The 19,281-nt window shown below is 51.1% G+C and overlaps 5 protein-coding genes across 5 annotated transcripts; 2 read left to right on the top strand and 3 right to left on the bottom strand.

Moving 5' to 3' along the window:
* Positions 1 to 2,505: 2,505 nt before the first annotated feature.
* On the top strand, positions 2,506 to 3,899 carry BO94DRAFT_552196 (PTH11-like integral membrane protein; the record flags this gene model as incomplete). The annotated part of the gene is made up of 6 exons (XM_025613585.1): positions 2,506 to 2,700; positions 2,759 to 2,795; positions 2,849 to 2,916; positions 2,972 to 3,345; positions 3,399 to 3,466; positions 3,523 to 3,899. The coding sequence occupies 6 exons, from the start codon at positions 2,506 to 2,508 to the stop codon at positions 3,897 to 3,899; spliced, it is 1,119 nt and encodes a 372-aa protein (XP_025473369.1).
* Positions 3,900 to 5,718: 1,819 nt separating this feature from the next.
* sreA (siderophore transcription factor SreA) lies at positions 5,719 to 7,547 on the bottom strand (the record flags this gene model as incomplete). Its single annotated transcript, XM_025613584.1, has 3 exons — positions 5,719 to 6,554; positions 6,622 to 7,163; positions 7,228 to 7,547. The coding sequence occupies 3 exons, from the start codon at positions 7,545 to 7,547 to the stop codon at positions 5,719 to 5,721; spliced, it is 1,698 nt and encodes a 565-aa protein (XP_025473368.1).
* Positions 7,548 to 11,788: 4,241 nt separating this feature from the next.
* Positions 11,789 to 14,311, bottom strand: BO94DRAFT_453140 (TVP15 family protein; the record flags this gene model as incomplete). Its single annotated transcript, XM_025607553.1, has 6 exons — positions 11,789 to 11,961; positions 12,023 to 12,112; positions 12,180 to 12,295; positions 13,233 to 13,497; positions 13,567 to 13,986; positions 14,074 to 14,311. 6 exons carry the CDS (start codon positions 14,309 to 14,311, stop codon positions 11,789 to 11,791), a joined length of 1,302 nt encoding a protein of 433 aa, XP_025473367.1.
* Positions 14,312 to 14,593: 282 nt separating this feature from the next.
* BO94DRAFT_529981 (FAD-dependent oxidoreductase) lies at positions 14,594 to 16,424 on the bottom strand. The gene is made up of 5 exons (XM_025610576.1): positions 15,967 to 16,424; positions 15,769 to 15,906; positions 15,583 to 15,686; positions 15,423 to 15,526; positions 14,594 to 15,373 (listed from the first exon to the last, which is right to left on the bottom strand). The coding sequence occupies exons 1-5, from the start codon at positions 15,993 to 15,995 to the stop codon at positions 14,654 to 14,656; spliced, it is 1,095 nt and encodes a 364-aa protein (XP_025473366.1). The 5' UTR covers positions 15,996 to 16,424; the 3' UTR covers positions 14,594 to 14,653.
* Positions 16,425 to 16,992: 568 nt separating this feature from the next.
* Positions 16,993 to 18,554, top strand: BO94DRAFT_580433 (OTU domain-containing protein; the record flags this gene model as incomplete). The annotated part of the gene is made up of 3 exons (XM_025615328.1): positions 16,993 to 17,218; positions 17,314 to 17,741; positions 17,796 to 18,554. The coding sequence occupies 3 exons, from the start codon at positions 16,993 to 16,995 to the stop codon at positions 18,552 to 18,554; spliced, it is 1,413 nt and encodes a 470-aa protein (XP_025473365.1).
* Between the last annotated feature and the right edge of the window lie 727 nt (positions 18,555 to 19,281).

Genomic DNA, 19,281 nt, shown 5'->3' with positions numbered 1-19,281 from the left:
TCATGGCTCACTAGTGGCATCCCTACCGGCTGTCTGGTAGTGCGCATCCTTTGCCGCTTATAGCTTGCCCGGCGCAGCAATAGCGCGGCGCTATTGAAACTCGCCTTCCCTGTCCCCTTTGGACCTGCATAAGAGGACCCATCTTTTATTGATGATCATAGCCATATTCCCACAACCGCGTGCCTGAATATGGACAAACCCTTCAAACCCCGTAGGACAATTGAACGCCGAGGATGCGTCGAGTCTGGTGCCTTCGGAAAAATGTTGTCACCGGATCATCCAACCACGAGGACCAGCATTGGCAGCACGTTCACATATTATGTGCGCTCGATGCGAGGGCCGTACAACATACTCCACATGCGAGCTCGGAGCCCACGGGCTTGCTTCGGTCAAAGCATAGCAACGGCTGCGGGCTTCCGACACGAAGTCATGGGACCTCACTGTAGCTGGAGTCACGAGTCATGCGAGACACCCAACGTTTCTATCAACGACACAGGATGACAAGATATCTACTTTCTATGTGCGGAGTACAACAGTAGCATGTCCTTTCGCTATCCTTTGTTGACAACCACACTCTCTCGACAGGATGTTCTAGGCCCCTGGAGAATGCGGCAATACATAGATTCTAGCGAACCTTGCAAATTCAAATTCCTATGTTGGTCACACTCCGACCACGGCTTGATCTATGGCTAGGTTGAGATCGACGACCGCCGCTGGGATGTTGGAAGCAGGAGGAGACTATGGCGACTAGTTGTCGCTTGAATATCCAAGGTTCCAATCAAGACGAAGACCTGCGTAGTAAGTCGCCAAAAGCGCGGACACGCTGCCTATCGAGCGCTCAAGCCCACAACGAAGGTTTCCCCAACTTGTCGATCAACCACTGAGCAGACCGTGGTCAATCGCCTTGGTAAATTTCCGACGAGCGATGAACAAAGAGCAAGAAACAATGATTGACCGTCGTTGGCGATTGACCCGAGCAGGTGAACGTATTCGCCCGTGAAACAATCTCGACGCTAAGTAAAGTCAGTCTGCTCCACCGCATAGCAAATGGCCCCAATGGTTACTGACTGGCGGCAGCTCGCGATCTCCGATGTTGCAAATTTAACTTTCATCGAGGGGCGAAACTTTCGGGGGCTACCCGGCGTCTTCCACTAGCCTGGGACCCGACAGCATGTTTCCTCGTGCAATTGATGCTCATTGCCCTGAACATATGTTCTTCCCTATATCTAGATAGCCATGGATGGCCACTGCTAGCCAGGCAACAGTCCCTGGGACCAGAAATAGTTCATGCAAGGCATTGGACTAGAGATCTCGTATTTCTCCTCGTTGGGTGACCCACCGCCACGCTGGGTGGCAGATCATTTCTCATCCTGATCTATTCGCGGGAAAGGAAGAACATTGATGGACGAATGAACTCTAGGATCATGTCACACTACTGTTAGTCTCTTTGGTGCCAGAAGCTTCCTATACCGCTTGGGGCTCGCGTGCATCCACCATCGCTACCCACACCAGCACGGTTGCGGCCTGTCTCATCAACTTGAAACCGACGGCTAAACATTCGCAGCAGCGCCTAAGCCACATCGAGGGAATTCCCCCAGCTTTTCCATATGGTTATTGATCCTGGTCTATCTTCTGCACGCTTTCGATTCATGGTCTGCTCGCGGTCGCTCATGGGATACCAACGCCCGAGGATACGAGCCTGGAGGTGAAACGGGCATTTGCGTTCAACCTACTCTCTTCTCGGTGGAGCCAGTCCAACCGAATCAACGGTACCGTACAGGGGATATTGCCGAGTCCGTCCCATAAAAAAAAGGCACTATACCCCACGAGGGAAGTTCTCAAGACACCGTGGTGGCGTCCCATGGATCGATCACCGGAACGAGACTCCAGTGACAGGGCGCTGGATGCCATTCTGGGTCTCGCTCTACTGTTGACTCCGTCATTGACTAATGTATCCCTTCAACTGCATCCACTCTATCCACGACACCAGTGGAGACCCCGACTTAGTGCCTAAGATCATTACTGCAATTCGAAAGGAGTCTCCGTCATGTAGCCACATTGTGCCGGACAACACCGAGCTCAAATTGTCCACTACGTACGCTGCATAGATTCTTCCATGGCTCTCCAGCAGTCTAGCCGTCTTCGCACGCTATTTACTACTATCAAACTCTGAGCCATTGCGGGGGGTATCTGAGACGCAGAGCACCGAGCAGATAAGAGCAGGACCCCTCGATTTTTTTCGGGCGTGAGATCTTGGAAATCAAAGGTACCCCAGGAGCTCCCGCTAACCCACTCACTCTCCTTAAAAGCTTGTTGGTGCTATTCGACCCATGTGGTAAACGACGTTTCGACCTCTAGGTTCTAAGGACCTGGAGATTGCATATCTACGCAGACCGACATACAGACAGCAAATCAAAGCAATAAGAACATCGAGATTATCCTACATCACGATCTACACTCTTTCCCGGACACAGAACTGCGCATTTGGTTCACTCTTTTGTCGACATGCTGGATGAGATAGTGGGAAGCATTCTACTTCCCCGAGGTATAAACGATGATGCCGCCCGCGGACAACGAGCATTGGTGGTGACAGCCGTGCTGACCGGTTTTTCAATCCTCATTGTCGCTATGCGAATGTACGCGCGAGTTGGATTGATGAAATTGATTGGTCGCGAAGACTATATGATTCTTATCTCTTTGGTACAACGCTCCGAGACGGTTCTTCCGGGAGGCATTGGTCGCTAACTGTTCTGCCTAGGTGTTAGCATGTACGTATCTAGGCCTGGTCGCTGCAGGTAAGTCGTGGGTCATCCCAGAACCAACTAAGGCCCTCTCTCACATGCAACAGAGGTACATTTCGGCCTTGGAAAACACTCCGCCGACCTTTCCACACATGTCCTGAAAGCACAGTTAAAGGTAAAGCCACCATACACAACCAACCCCTTTGTATAGTGCTAATTCCTTCTTTAAGCGACTCTGGGCTGCCATTCCCTTCTATAACGCCAGCTTGATCTTTACGAAATTCTCCATTCTCTTTCAATATCTTCGGATCTTCCCCGACCGCCGCTTCCGCCTTGCCTGCTACGTCGCGTTGGGCATTGTCGCTACCTACGGAACATGGGCAGTTATCAGTGGTTTCCTGAACTGTGTCCCAGTGGCTAAATTCTGGAATAGCGACGTCCCCGGCTATTGTCTCAACTTCGAAGCAGTGTGGTTTTTCAACGCATCCATGAACATTGCCACAGACACAACCCTGTTGATCATGCCGATGCCTCTTTTGTCACAATTGCAACTTCCGCGCATGCAAAAATTGGCCCTTATGGGTGTCTTCGCAATTGGTGGATTGTAAGTCATGAATATTGACCATCCACCCAACGTATGCTAACCACCGTACACAGGGTCGTGATCACCAGCATCCTCCGTTTATCAAGTCTAAGAAGCGTAGCTCAAAGCAAAGACACATCCTGTATGTGGTCACCGGACCCTTTCATAATGCAGACACAGACCTAACAAATGAACCAGACAGCAACGTCGGAGCCGCCTACTGGACCGCCGCAGAATGCAATGTCGCTATCATCTGCGCCTGTCTACCATTCCTCCGCCCACTCGTCAGTCGCATCTTCCCTCGCTTCCTCTCAACCAACAGCTACACTCGCAATCCAACCATGTCAGCGAGCCGCATGACCGCTGCCCGAATGACCGCACGCTCGCATCGGCAAAAGGTCGAGCTCTATTCCCAGGATCGGGACTACGGCATGTACACCATCGACGTCAAGTCCGGTGAAGCAAACCATGATGGCACATTAGCCGGGATCGAAGTCACGACGACAACCATGATCCAAGAGTCGTCGAGAAACTGCAAGTCGACCAGTCAACGGCGATTGGTGGTAGATGATTAACGATATACCTATTTCACTCAAATACCCTCATTTTCCCTATCTACTCACGAGATTTCCACTGTTTTTGACATTTGCGTGATGCATGATACATGACCCTGCATCTTGATCCTCTTTTTGTTCGATATCCCAAGCCGCCGTTGTACTTGTACACTATTCTGCCACCTTGTACATTCTTCTCATTCTCAGGATGTTCAATCACTAATGACTATATGATTACATTACCAATCAACACCTTCAACCTTGCTCCATACACAATCTCTTCCTCTCACCTAAACAAGAAAAACAAACCTACACACACACTTCCAAATCCCCTCCAACAAACAACCAGACAAACAGAACATCTAGACAGACAATGATTAGACAACAACAAAACCAGCCCAAAAAAAAATCAGTCTAACCGCTCCCGTCTCAACCCAAAACCAATCTAACCCCCCCTCACTCCCCCTATCTCACCCGCCTCAACACCTAGTAGTGTACCTCCCTCCTGATAATAATTCATCCGCCCATCCCGTCCGTAATCTTATCAATCACATCACATCATCATACTATCCGGCTGATCTAAAACCACGTCTTATCTTGCTCTTCCTTTCCTCACCTCCCTCCTCATCGTACTTTCAAGGATCCAGGGAATTAATCATACCATATCATATCATACATACTATATCAGAACAAACCAATACTCCGTACAAAATAGCAAATACCAAATACCAGCTGGATGTACCATCCATCCATCTCCATCCCCCCGGGGGCCACGCCACAACATCCCAGAGAAATTAACCATCGAAGCTAGCTATAAGCAATATTACTACCCCACCAGAAACAAACAAACAAACAAACACAAATAATCCCCTTACAATAACCGTAATACTATTACATAGGTAGGTACTAGGTAGGTAATACTAACAGAAGTATCATTCAAATTCCGCTTACTAACAACCTAGTCGAACACATACATAAGCCAATGGAAAAACTTCGGAACGATGCTACGCTCCTACTAACTACCAAATTAGTCAATAGTATAGATACTAGTCACAAAGCATTTTACCAGTGGAGCTTAGTCTTAAATGAGTAAGGTGGGGAGGAGGGGTGTGATTAATAGGATGAGATATGATAGGGTAGGATAGGAAGGAGGAAGGGGGGCGGGGGTACTTACTTCATTCGGCATTCAGTGTTGAATAAAGACGGAGGTTGATTCTGATCCGTGATTAGGTAGATGGTGGGTGGTCTGATCACTGTAATCTATCTATGGCCGCTAGAACCAGGTAGGTATTTACGAGGCACTGCAATTGAATTACTTGAGAATAATATGGATTCAGAGGCCAGACAAGCCGATTTCGGGCCGAACCGATCTAAAATAACCTTATCAATCAGTGTTGAGATAAAGATTTCAGATAATCGCTACAGATTTAATCAAAGCTTTCATCCAAAGACATCTTGATAAGCCCATATTACCGTACCGAGATCTATTCATACCCTACGAAGACAGCAATCTCACCCGTATCCTGCGATTAGAACCTTGCCTCCCATCCGCCGGAACCATCCAAACAAGAAAAGGGGAGACTGAGAGAAGATGTAAACAAACAACAACAAAGCATGCCTCCTTATTGTCTTTCTTTTGTAGTCGCTTATCCCGCCAGCGCTTCAAACAAATTAAACCCAAGTAAAAGATAGAGAACTTTTTTTCCCTTAATAGTGCACAAGTCCCGTGAAACTCATCGTGTTGAAATGGTATCTCGTCAGAAAAAGTCTGCGCCAAGTGTATGATCGAACAAAGGTAAGGTAGAACAAAGCAATAATTTCCACACAATTTGATCCATGATCATTGCTGTCCCAATTCAGCTAATTCGCGCTCCTTCGCTCGCAGCATCTCACGCATTTCTTCCGCTTCTCGTTGCAACTTCAAGCGACGCTCTTCCCGGAGACCATCAAGCTCCGACACACCGGGCAACATCTGTGACGGCGGAGGAGCAAGCGGGGACGGTTGGTGAGGCGGGTGGTGCTGACGGCTAAGAGCAGCGAGCGAGGGATCTAGGCGCGAATCGTCGTGGTTGTTGTGGTTGAGGAGAGAAGAGATAGAACTGAGGCGGGCAGGGGGGGAAGGGTTGATAGAGGACATGATAGGAGGAAGTTGGTTGGACCCGTTCTCCAGAGTGGTGGGAATGGACATAGCCTCGGCTGATGACGCGGTCTCTGCAAGGGTCCGTTTCTTCGGGTTTCCCGATGGGTTTGGCGAAAGAGACCGCCGACCAAACTGAGACACCGGGGAGTGGCTTGGAGCACTGATGCGATCAGGCTCTAACAATCTCGGTGGCGGGGGGTGGTGCGGTAAGGAGACGGGCCCAGAACCAAATCCGGTAAAATCGACAGGCGGGGGTGCGAAACCAAACTGCCTTGGGGCGGCTGGTGAAATCCTTTCTCCAGACATCGGAGGGTAATGGTCCACCGGCTCAGCACTGTAGTATCGGTAGTGATCGTCGTGGACGCGAGCCAGTGTCGCTGGTGACGCTTCGGGTGACGCAGAAGAACCGTTGGACGATTGTGTAGCGGCGGTCGGGGAATGTTCCCGCAGAGCCGGCACAACGCGTTTCCGCCGCTTGATGATGGTCTTCTTCATTGTGGTGGGGCGATAGCACCCGTGGAGCTTGTAATATAGACCTAAACAAAGTCAGCCACTTCAGGGCTCAACCTGGCACAGGAGATAAGGAGGGAAAGAAAAACATACCACACGCATTGCAGATCGGATGACCATTCTCGTCTCGTCTCCAAAGCGGGGTCACTGTAGTTCCACAATTCTGACACGATACCAACATATTTCCTTCGGCCGGTGCACCATTCTTCCCGGGCACCTCCGACTCCGGTACAGGCAGAGGCTTTTCGCTCTCTGGATGAGCGGGTCGACCCCAAGCATGCACTGGTATAGTACCTCGGGCAGTAGATTTGTACACCCGGTTGTTGTAGGCTGGGCACCCGTCACACCCCTCAGCGCCGCCTGTGCCGTTGCAGTTACCCCCACCGGGGCAAGAACCCTTGGAACCATGGCAGCCTCCTTCGCTGTGTGAGTGGTGTGCCTCATGCTGGGGGATTATCGGAGGTTGCTGTTGTTGCGGTGGTTGGGGTTGAGTAGGTTCGGAACTTGTGTGTATACGGTTCCGCTTCGTGGGCCTGGCGACATTCCGGGCCTTCAAATAGAGGCCACAGGCATTGCAAATCATCGCTCCGGTCGGTGATCGTCGCCATAGCGGGGTGCTTTTCGTTCCACAGTTACTAAAAAAGGCCACCGAAGTCAGTACTGCCCACGCAATAACAACGGGAATCAAGGAACACTAACCTGCAAGAGTGTCCGAGAAAAGATGTGTCTTTCTGGGACTTCGGTGATGATTTATCTGCAAGAGCGACTTCGGTAGATTGCATCGTAGAACCGTGAATGGGTCGTTCGGAATCATAGGGGGTGGGAGTATGTCTCGCATCGAATCCTCGGGACGCATCATCGTCACGGTTGCGATCGATGAGGTGCTCTCGACCAGCCTGAGCAGACGAGATCAGCTGCTGAGCAGCGTCCAAGTCCTCCGCTGATGGATGCCGCGCAACCATATCCGGATTCCGAGGGAGCGATCGCACCGTCTCCATCTGGGGAATTGATGCCAACATTGCCAACCAAGGCCTGTGTGGTTATTTTCCTGCTTTCTCTATCTCCTAGCGACAAGGGCCCAGATCAAGGTACCTCCGAGAGGAGAGCGAGTCACTCGAGATGGATCGTAGTCGAAATAAGGGGAGGACCTGTCGTGAAGGTACGTCGCACCACAGTCGGGGGAGAGTAATGTATTGTATCACAAAGTCAAAAGTCGGTCAAGATGACAGTGCAGGGGAAAAAGAAAAGAAAAGTCTAACGACAGCCTGACTGGGAGGCAGGTAACTGCAGCTAGTGAAACTCCCAAAGCCAACCAGGCGGAGCCGGGGACGAGGAACAATGATCCCTGACAACGGCCAAAGCGTGCTAGAAGGAAGAAAGGGAGTCTTGGAAAAGTTGAGCGATCAAAAGTCAAAAGAGAAGATCAGCAACCAGCCGAACTGTAATGATGGACAACAGATCTGCCACGAAGAACCCGGGTGTTGGCCAATCCACGACTGGGTGGTCTGGGTGGCGATCCAGTGGTATCGGGTGCTGTGTTCCGGAATTCTGGTGCGAGCGAACAGGTGAGAAAGGCGGAAGGGACGAGAGAGAATTAAAAGGAGGACAGATCGCAGGTCGATGGGGGGGCAGAGCAAAAGTACGGGAATGGAGGAGGCTCAAAGGAACGGTCTGGAGAGATGGGATAGATAGATCGATCGTTGGGGGAGGGAGGACAGCGGCGACAGGAAAAGAAAGATCGGCGGGAACAGGGCGATCAATCCAAGGCGATGGAATGTCGGATCAGATATGATGAGGGGAGGGGGAGGAAATGGTTGAAAGGGGGGAGGAGAAAGGGAGAGAATCAGGGGGGGGTTGTGGAAAGGTTGGTGGAGTGGTGGATGAATGACAGGAAGGCGAGAGAGCCGAGGAAGCAGAAGAAAGATTGATAATAGTAGAGGCAGGAAGTGGGTAAGTACTATGGTGGATGGAGATGGAGATGATGATGATGAAGGTGAGGGTGACCGAACGCTGATAACCACGGGCCAGACCTTTTTCGGATGGATCTGTCATGAGACGGGCAAATAGAAAGTACCAGATTACTTACCAAGACGTCTCACGGTCTGTTTTTTTCGCTCTCTACTTTTAAGCGGACTTTCCCTTTTTTCTTTTTCTTTTTTTTTTCCCTACTTCGCGTGCTCCGTCGGTCTGTCACTCACTCCCAGTAGTGTGGTCTTATCAACGACAGCCCTTCTGTTATCGATCTCCCAGGGGGATCTACGACCGGGGCTATTCCTTTTTCCTCTGCTCGCCTGGGTTTTTGCTTTTTGCCCCTGCAATCTGTAGGCTAAACCGATAGTCTGACAAGGTCTGAAAGTCTGGAAGTCTGGATCCTTGCGATCTTTGTTTGTTCCCTGCCTTTCTCTGGGGGAGAGCCGGCAGAATTTGCGTGTGAGCTCGGTCGCGTAGTTCCCTCCCTTTTTCTCCTTCACAAGCCGTTTTCCATCCCATTTGCCTGCGGCCTCCCCAGATCGATTCATCCGAGCTCCACCGCTGCCTTTTCTGGTCTAGCTTACTGGGTCCAAGGGGCAGCGCGCCTTCCCGAACAGTCCATAGCGCGTCCGCTCGCGAATAAGCGTTATTCATCAGCCTATCATTGGCGCATAAAACCCTAGTGTGTCAGTCAGCGACATTCTAGGCAACCACATTGGCTGCTTCGGAGATTCCATCACGATATCCCGAGTGTCCATCTCCGCTCCGGTGGTCACACTATGGCTGGTTTTCACTCGGTTGTCGGCGGTACGAAGCACCGCCCTAGTGGTGCTAGTTGTTGGGCTAGGTAACCAAGTGCATAAGAATAGCAGCCCACTGGTCCCCTACGACCGTGTAAGGCTGCTACTGCCTAGCACCGGAACAGGTTGTTATCTCTCCGACGCGGCTGACGAAAGGCCCGTTTGATCTATCGTCCATGTGATTGGATCCTACCCACCCAACATCCAAAGTACCTTGCCTGCCTTTCTCTGTGTCCGGGTGCCGATTCGCCCTGGCGTATGTAGACTATCACCTTCTAGACTTCCAAAACCTTCCGACGCTGTCTGCGCAAGGCGCAGCTGCGTCTGACTGACATCCTGACACCTCCTTTTTTTGCCCCGGGGCCCGTCGACATCCGAGCCAGATGAATCTGATAGGTAACATTCGCAATAATTGAGTGGGGATGTGAAGTACCATGTCCGACCTCCTAATCTAATTTTTGTTCAACCCCAAAATTACCTCGTCTTATCTATCGTCGTTACCCAACCCTTCCAAGTTCCGACACCATGTTCATTTTTATTGGCACGATCGGCTCATCCGACACGCGTGGTCAACAAATCACCCCAATCAAACGCCACTAGTCGATCGTGGCGTGACGCCGATAACCTGACCCAGCGGCATGATATGATGTGAGATGGATATGATATGATACGATTCAATGACGCTAAACACGGCAACCTGCGTCGATTTAGGGTTCGACTTTTTTTCCCTTTCCCACCCATCTCTCGGACTCTAATTGCCGCCCTACACCGACTCGGGGGTTCAACGCGGAGCCCGTGAATCGGATATCATTCCTACTTGTTGGGTAAACTAAAACGGGGAAAGTCATCATCGTTTGCATACGCAACCGGATAACCCGGAACTCGGCTATTTGTCTCACATTTCTGAAGAGGTATACTACTGTTCATTATTGATTCCGGGTCTCATGACTACGAGCACTCGGGTCGCAAGGTAAGGCTGATTCTGGATCGAAAATAATCAATCAGTGATTGATAAAGTCGATGTAGAATCTTGGCGGGCTCTTGGCGCGATCTTGGCGCTGTCGCCCCGACAGACAGAGCGATCATGGACGAGGCGAGGCTTACTCCACTAGTTAGACTGAGCGTCCGCTCGGTGCAACGGCTTTGCGACGCTTGGGTCGATCATGCCGCGTGAGACATGTGGAGGAGGCAACGACCACAGCTGCAATAGGGCGCAGTGATAGGCTGTCCAAGAAGTAGTGTCAGCCTAGTGCTCGATAGTGAGATATGCTGCATGTGGGCAACAGGCAACTCAATCGAGATCCATACGCCAAGGGGGACTATGTGATGAATCATAAGCCCCCCCAACAGAATGTTCCATGGCCAAAGTGTGGTGCGCCGGTGCGGATTCAACAATGAGGCCCCGAGAAAGCAGTCCGTGAGCTGAGTGGGACGGCGCAGTGTTTTACCGCATCTGGAACAGGTGATAACGGCCCCGTTTCGATAACCCAGTCTACTCTGGATAGGCGAGGGTGCTCCATTCTCTGAGAACGAACCTGCTTATCTCCGAGCTGGGGTATTGCCATCTCCGAATTCTGGGACCGGAAGACAACGCCGAACCCGCTCGGGCTTGTGCAGCCAATGCCTGATGGAGAACGTCTGCGGACTGCACTACTATCCATTTTCCGCTTCTGATGCCTTTCGGTTCTCTTCGTGGGGCATTATGGACGGCTTACTTAGTTCCGGGATAGGTTTTCCGTAGTATGTAAAGGTGCAAATTGCCTCAAGCGGCAAAACGGATCAGATAACCTTACCCACCTGACATGGGTCTTTTTCGTCGGAGAATGGTAGCTGAGATTGCCCCATATAGTAATTCAAGACGCCGGGGCAATGCTGGCGTGGTCTACGATCGCTAAGTAGTGCTCAATTTGTACTCTGTACTGCTTGGCCATGGTTGAAAATTGTGGAGTGATGTCAAATTCAACAATGCAGTTGCCATCATGCCACGCGGCCAGATCTAAACTTGCAAGACCACATAAGACCGTGGGAGTATTATATATCATCTACTTATTATACAAAACTAATGAGCAGAAAATAGCGACATCCACTGCGGACAGACCATTGACCCCTTAAGACAACCTAGACCTTTAGAATACTCCCAATCACACCCACCGTTTGAGATAAAAGGATAACGTAATTTAGAATGATCTGGTGTTTTTTTCAGTCGACAAAACCGTCCTCCGATCCGATCTTCTTACTTTCGCTCCTTCACATCACTTGAATCATCGCTGAGAATCAATCATCGCGCTCGTCGATCATCAAACATCGCATCGAAGCTGTTTTTACTCCCACTGACTCTGACTCATGCTTCGAACGCCTCGTTTACAATCGCCGTATCTTTTGTCCTTGTCAGCTAGAGCATCCGCAGACGATAACCAACTCTGAAAAGACAAAGGAATCATGCGTCATACACCACCGCCCTATCACCCAAGAACACGTATTCACCGCGCTTAGACCTGCTCGGCGCCCCAACTCTGGTCGGCCTCACGCATGTTGGACGGGGGCTCGATGGAAGGAATGAACTCCAGGGCCAGGTAACCCAGGCCAATGAAGCCGATGATGGAGCCCGCAATGTATCGGAACCAGTGGTCGTGCAGCATGATCGATCCGACGAAAATGTAGACTGGGCATGTGGTCAATACACTGACAGCACTATCAGGCGTTCCAGAATAGTGACGACTTACAAGCACCGCGTCCCAGGAAGGAGAAAAGGAATGACGCATAGCGGTAAACGTAATCCGGGACGTTGGGCAGAAATTCCAATCCACCGACGACTAATGCGCAGCATAGCATGAGTATATGATCCTTAACCTTAAGCAGCTGACCGGTGTGATCACTCACTGGTACCAAAGATAATCACATAGACACCGACAATGATGGTGCTCATAGACGCAGGGAAGAATTGCGCAATACCTCCCAGCACCATGAGCACGCCAACGGCGATGTTAACGATCCGACTGTGGTTGTTCACTACATTAGGACATAATTCGTCTCAATTTATGCGGTACGAGGCCATGATCGACGTACAAGATGTTAGAAAGATCCATTTTCGCAACTGTCTGGACTTATGGAGCTTTTGTGCCTATATAGCCGGTTGTTGGGATATCAATATAGCGTTTAGGTAGGAGGGTTAGGGCTATCGTCGGTGGGAAAGATCGAGAGAGGATATTTCCTGTATAACACAGACGTTAGTCTTATTGACTCAACAAGATGAAGCGAATGCCAGTTCCGGTTATCGTCATTTGTGCTCCAGCAGGCAAGATACCATAACAGCTACGTCAGGTATTGTCGCGTGAGGGATAAACACTCGATTGGGCTGTGGGTAGAAGGATGACACATGAAGGGGGCCAGAACTCACCTTTGAACCAAGCTTCTTTGACAAGTAAGAGGAAGGAAGAGCACGGAAGGGAAACCAAGGAGATGGCGAGGCTCAAGCATCAGTTGTCGCGCTGTCGCAAGCAGCGGGTCCGCCAAGCCCGCCAACAGATGACTCAGCAGCACCCCGGGGCGTCCGCAAATAGGCGAAATTATGACCCATCTCGATCACTATTCTTGGATAGGGATGAAACTACGAAACAGCTGCTGTCTTGTCCTAGATGGCCATGCCAAGGGAGGCGAATGCTCCCTGTGACTGTCACAAGCAATGTACTACCTCATTGGCATCTTTGAACGCCATGGCCATCCCTCAATGATCACGAGGGCCGAGCATACGTCATATCTGACAGGCAGCTACAATTTAGCTATCGGAGGGATGACCATCACTGACGGGCATACTTGCTTTAGACGGATGCCTAATTAACTACCAGCAATGTACCGGAGCTATCTAGAACCCTTACACCAATCGTTCATACCGCCATGAGATCCCCCTGCCTTTTCTCCAGCCTGACAGCAGACAATCCATTGGCTAGTCGGCTCATCCTGGTCGAGTCATGTCCCAGGTCGGCGTAGATAGCATCCAGGTCCGTGCTAATCCCGGCCTTATCAGCCGTTTGCAAGCTGCGTCCATCCATAAACGGTGCCATTGACGGCCAAACACTCTGAACATTGTTGAAAAAGAGATCGGCTCCCAGATCGCCCAGTCCTTTGATCTCCTTGATCAATTGTCTCGTCTCATCTCGGTCATTATGGGCTTTCTTCAACAGATTGTTTAGATCACCGTCTGCAAGATACAATCAGTTATACCAGCCACAAAATCATCTCATGTACTCTAGGAAATAAGCAGACGTACCGTATTTTTCAGTGATCAACTCCGCCAAATCACCAAGATTCGTCGCCCCCTGCTCCCTATACCGATTATATCCCCCATCCTTGAGAACCATCGTTCTCTCCTCCCAACTACTCTCCCCCAGTTTCTGTATATCATGGTACCCAACCTCGATGACCTTCTTGACCGCACGCTCAGACAGATCATGCGAAATGGGCCGCGACTTCAACATCGCATCAATGGCCATGGCAAGGAGTGTCTCTGGAGAACTTTCCAGATGTCCCTCGGCGATTGCTGTACCGTGGAGAGGAGTTCGGCCAAACTCATCAACCACCTTTTCCAGTTTCGGCTTGCTTGATGCATCTTCTTCTTTTTCTTCTCCTTCGTAATCCTCTTCTCCTTCTGCGTCCTCGTCCTCGGGCAATCCTTCATCACCCTCTTCTTCTTCTTCTTCTTCTTCCTCCTCCTCATCCTCTTCCACAACCTCATCATCCTCCCCTTCTACACCTTCCTCTTCATCTTGTTCAACACCCTCAATATCATCCTCGAGCTCCTCGTCCTCGAACTCCTCATCATTCTCCTGGATCACATCATCTTCCTCAGCAGCAGCCTTTCCGCTAGACTTGGACGCTTTGCTAGGCGGTTGTTCGTTTTCTGCCTCGAGGCTTCCTTCACCGGTTGCTGTCTCGGAATCTCTCTGGTCGAGCTTTCGCTTGGGAGCATCGGGTGTATCCGGGTACTCCTCTACCTGTGGAGACTTGTACTTCATATTGACAAAGTTGTGTTATAAAATGATCTGGACGGAATTGGCGTCAATTTGACAGAATAAATTCCAATATGTGCAGCAATTGAAACAAGATACAATGAACTGTAGAAGTTGGAGCTGTCTCGGATAGGCAGGTAGACAGTCTGGGGTAAAAAGTTAGCTCTACGGGCTATGTCGTCATGATGAATTCAGACTCTGTGGCGGTCATTCAACGGTTGAGCCAGAACATTTCTGGAATTTTACGTACCAGTCAGTATCCGCGCTGAAAGATGGGTGAATTTCAATCTCTGATTTAAGTTTAGTTCAGCTTTTCTAATCGGCGCATACTATCTAATGCCCACAAGTCTACAACTTGGCTTTGTCCTTCCGGCGCAAAGTTTCCTGGACCAATTTGACAGCATCTCCCGCGCAACCATACGAAGCCTGGTATCCGAATCCACCATGACCGTAGTTATGCACGACGGACACGCCGTCGATCTTCTCTGCTTCAACGCGCGGCCCGCCCTCACGAAGGGGCCGCAGTCCAACTCCATGTCTAATTATATCCAGACCCTCGATGCCCTGGCCCTTCTCGACCAGCTCAGGGCATAGAGCTACTGCTCGTTTCATGATGCGGGTGGCTAGGTTGGGATCAGGCAGCGGATCCCACTGGTTCTTCTGGTACGAGCCTCCAATGACGGTCCCGCCGCCAGCTGCCCGAGTCATCATATAGACGACCTCATCCTCTCCATCATCAGTGCCGGAGATCGACACCATCTTCCCTGGATCGTTGCGGACGACGACGATCTGGCCGCGTGCAGGGTAGAGCTTGTCGTCATGCACCCCACCCAACCTCTTGGACGACAGCCCAGTGCAGTTGACTATCACATCGGCCTTTTGACCTGTGTGGTGTCCGGTGGCTGCGTCGGCTATGTGCTTGAGGACGGCTCGTTTGAAGACGACTCCGTTCTTCCGGCATTGGCCGACAAGCCAGGGTAGGTAGACTGCGGTGTTGATACACACGGATGTGAACTTGGATGCGTTGTCAATGCCGGGGGCTAGCTGGTCGGCGGGGATGTCTTGGAACTGCGGGGGGTTAGGAGCGTGGATGGTGAAGGAGAGAATGTGCACAGACGTCAGGAACAACATCCATATACCATGGGTCCTTCTGCACCAACTCCGAAAACCATTCGCCGGTTGCTGATCCCTGATCTTTTGTGCGGTTGTACACGATGGTTTCTGATGACGAGTGGTTTAGTATGGATTTTCAATGGGAGGGGGGTTTGGAGGCGTACCTTGGAAATGAATGCCCGCTTCGGGATGGTTCTTCGTCAGCTCTCTCAGAGCGGGCCAAGTGTCTCGTTCCCATCTCTCGTGGTCGCTGCCGGCCTTGCCCACACTACGAGATGTCCTCGGGTTAGACTTGTGAATTGGGTCGTGTAAGATGAAGGGTCGGACGGGCCTACCCTTGGAGGACATACGGGAGATAATTGGCACCAGCCCAAGGAGATGCATACTCGATGTCGTAGTCACCGGGCATGTGTTTAGCGAGAACCGTGATGCTATTGGAGGCATCTTTGGACAGGAGATATGCGGTGGTGAGGCCAGACACACCGGCCCTGAGATAACAGTTAGTATATCAACTGGTATCTTGTAGACTTGCGGGGAAGTAGTCCTACCCCAGGATTACAATGCGGTTGGTAGCCATCTTTGTTGCTGCGATGAAGGGTCCAATTATTGCTAGGATGTATGATGGAAGTCGCTGGTTACACAGACATATTTAAGAAGAAGTGTCTGGACAGGGAGATAGCAAGATAAAATAAAGCATGAGTCAAGCCAAGCGGAGGGATTGCGGAGGCATGATCCCAATCAGCCAGGTTATCGGAGGCCGATCCCGCCAGATAAGAACATTGAACTTGTTTCTTCGGGCCTTGTAAAGTACGGGCGGTTTCCGGTAATGTTCGTACAATACAGGGTATGGAACGCGTCCCGACCAACTGCGTACCGTACGGGCGAACCGACCGACACAGACTGGGCCGGTGGCATAGGTCAGGTTTTAGGACCCTGAGTCGTGAATAATGGGAGAAAGATGATGTGCAGGAAGGCTAAATCGGCGATGCTGGCGGATCTGACCATGACCTGCTCCAGTGGCCCCGTCCTTCAGGCCACTTCATCAGGTACGTCTGCATGGCCGGAGAGATGTACCAGCGAAGAACCAGTCCGTCTGGCCTGACCGCTCCCGACCGGAAAGATCCATCCAACCACTGAGGCCATCAGCGAACGGCGAGCGGCGTATGGACGTCTGGCGTCATCGGCAACACTTCACGGGTGTCCGAACCAATCATACCCGGCAGATTAGCTCACCGCCCCATCCTCGGTAAGGAACGGGGCTGTAAGTGGGAGTAACTTTCCACTTTCCGTTGTACGCAGTACACAGTAAGTAGTCGCAAGTCAGTAACGGGGTTCCTCCGCACTCTCCGTCCGAACAAGAAAAGTCTCGCCTGTCTCGCGTGTAGATCGTGTGTTGCTTTTCCCTCCCTCTTCCTCCATTCACCCCATTCCGGTCCACGAACGTTCAACCATTTCCCTTCCCCCCACCTCTCTTCCTATTGTCCCTCCCCTCCTCCCCTCTGCTCGACGAGGCTCTTCTGTGTTCCCCTTGCGCCAAATGAGGGCCGTTCGTCGGGCAGGGCTATTCACCAACCATGGCGGACGTTCCAAACGGTGGCAGAATCGTGCCTATAGTCACGACTGCCCGTCAGCATTACTCAAGCTCTCCGACAAATGAGGTCATGGTCAAAACTCCTCAGCAGCCCTCCGAGAAGGTGAAGCTGCCTCGCAATACGCGCAGCAAGACCATGGAGGCGGAAACTTTGGAGATTCCCTGCCTCAATGAGCTAGGGCTCTATGCTCTCCCCACTGAGGGTGATGGTAATGTTGTCCCTGCCATTGGATTCTCAGCGCCGGACTGGCCTCAATTGGATCGCGAAATCATGCTCCTGAACCGATCTGACTGTCGATCCTAGGCAACTGCCTCTACTACGCGCTCTCCGATCAGCTCTACGGAGATTTCACCCACGCCGACCAAATCCGTGACCGGCTTGCAGACCACATCTCTGCAAACAAAGATTACTTCATGAGCTTTATAGCCGCCGCCGGTGGAGAGCGTCGAGCTCCTCGACGGGCCGCGGCCGCGGCCGCCCGGCAATCTTACTGTTCCTCCTCGTCGTCTAGCCCAGCGCCTCCGTCGGCCAAGGATAAAGAGCGGAGCTTTGATTCCAAGGTGGCAGAGTCACGGAAGAAGGGCGTCTGGGGAGGAGCGGAGGAGATCCAGGCGTTCTGTCAATCTTTCAAGAGGGACGTCAACGTTTATACCATGTACGGTATTCAGAACTTTCGCGATGTCCACGCGCCCGCAACCGAAGAGAGAGAAATCGTACACATCGCATTCCATGTAAGTGGGCCTGCGCCGCCAGATTCCTATTGTATAATTGTCTAATCTGTCTAGGATTTTCATCATTACTCTTCCGTGCGACACAGCGATGGGCCCCATACCGGTCTGCCGTGTATCCCCAAAGTTGAGAAAGAGCGGGAGAAGGAGGCGTCGGCTGCTAAACCCACGATCGTAGACATGGCCACCCCGTGGAAAATTTCCGCTATACAGGCGGGTCTTGGGGGCAAGTTCGACCAGAGCGCCATAGTAGAAATGCTTCAGCAGTGCCGTGGGAACATAGATCGAGCGTTCATGAATCTACTTGGCGAGGACAATAACACGTCTCTGGCAGACGCGCCTTCGTCGAAGGCGATTATGAAGTCACGCCTCCAGCCCTCATCGAGGTCCTCGTCGCCATTCAGCACGGGCAGCAAACGTTCTGCAGATGAAAGCGATGCTGACGATAACCCTCGACCTGCTGTCCGACGCACCCGTGCTCGTGAGAATAAGCGACGGATCCTTCCGGATGTCACGGTCGGAATTGCATTCCGTGACGATCAGAATGACCTTGTGTCCTTGCGATTGCGGGTCAGCCCTGAAACAGTTGTCCAGACGCCTACAATCCGTCCAACCACTGAGCAGGCCGAGACAAGCTCTTTCGAATCTGCAACCGATAGCCCCGATCTTCTGGCGCAGGACAAGAAATTGAGGATCCGACCAAAGGTTGCTCCGAGTGAGACCCCCAGCCAGTCCAATGACTCCAGCGATGACAGAAAGCCCCCACGACGGAGCCAACGGCTTTCACGAAGTCGCACAGCGCCTCGAAGCAGTTGAGTCTCGCAACCTTCACAATACCTCACGTACATTTCTCATGCATACGACATAACGACACCATCCCTCACCTTCGCTTCATTGCTTTCTTGTACATTGCATTATGAGCGCGTTGGCTGTTGATAACGATACTTTCCTCGCTTTGATATTAGAGCATCGTCGACATTCTCTTTTTCCTTGTCCATACCACTGACGACTTTGGAGCGCTTACGACTCAACCTTTCCTCTCGCATATCCCTCTCCCATTTCAAATGACATAGTCAATGACGACTTTTTGACTTACCTACACGCGATGCATATGACACATCACATCTACATCCTCATGAGGCGTTATTGGACGGTTGGACGTTGCATAAATTCCATTGAATTTTGTCTTGCTTGCATTGGGTTGGTGCATGTCTCGGAAAAGTTACCCTCATCTATTGATCTAACCTGGCGGTCTTCTGAAGATTACATTCGCATTGCGGTTTCTTATGTGGTGATGGGACGGTTCTACCGAGATCCCACTTTGGTTGCATAATCTTCGATGATAGAGAAGATACAAGCATGCTACATCGCTCCTTATCCGCACTGTTACTTGTGAATAGATTGACAGGGGCAGGATCTGGTGATTTGCATGATGCTAGGATTTACTGTTTAGTTGGCTAATTTAGCTAGCTATCGTCCGGCTTCACTGGATGAAGCAATTTTGCTACAGGCAATATACACGTAGATCCGTGTACATTATTTT

Source organism: Aspergillus sclerotioniger (genome assembly GCF_003184525.1).
Source record: "Aspergillus sclerotioniger CBS 115572 chromosome Unknown BO94scaffold_1, whole genome shotgun sequence".
Lineage (NCBI taxonomy): Eukaryota > Fungi > Ascomycota > Eurotiomycetes > Eurotiales > Aspergillaceae > Aspergillus > Aspergillus sclerotioniger.
The sequence above is the reverse complement of the archived record's forward strand: the minus strand, read 5'-3'. Positions and strand labels throughout refer to the sequence as shown.

What these genes read in the sequence shown, in the direction of transcription:
- BO94DRAFT_529981 (XM_025610576.1), bottom strand. Translation starts at nt 15,995, where the DNA reads ATGGCTACCAACCGCATTGTAATCCTGGG. An exon ending in AACCGCATTGTAATCCTGGG is followed by an intron (nt 15,907 to 15,966) that starts GTAGGACTACTT and finishes CTGTTATCTCAG; the next exon opens with GGCCGGTGTGTCTGGCCTCA. An exon ending in ATATGGATGTTGTTCCTGAC is followed by an intron (nt 15,374 to 15,422) that starts GTCTGTGCACAT and finishes AACCCCCCGCAG; the next exon opens with TTCCAAGACATCCCCGCCGA.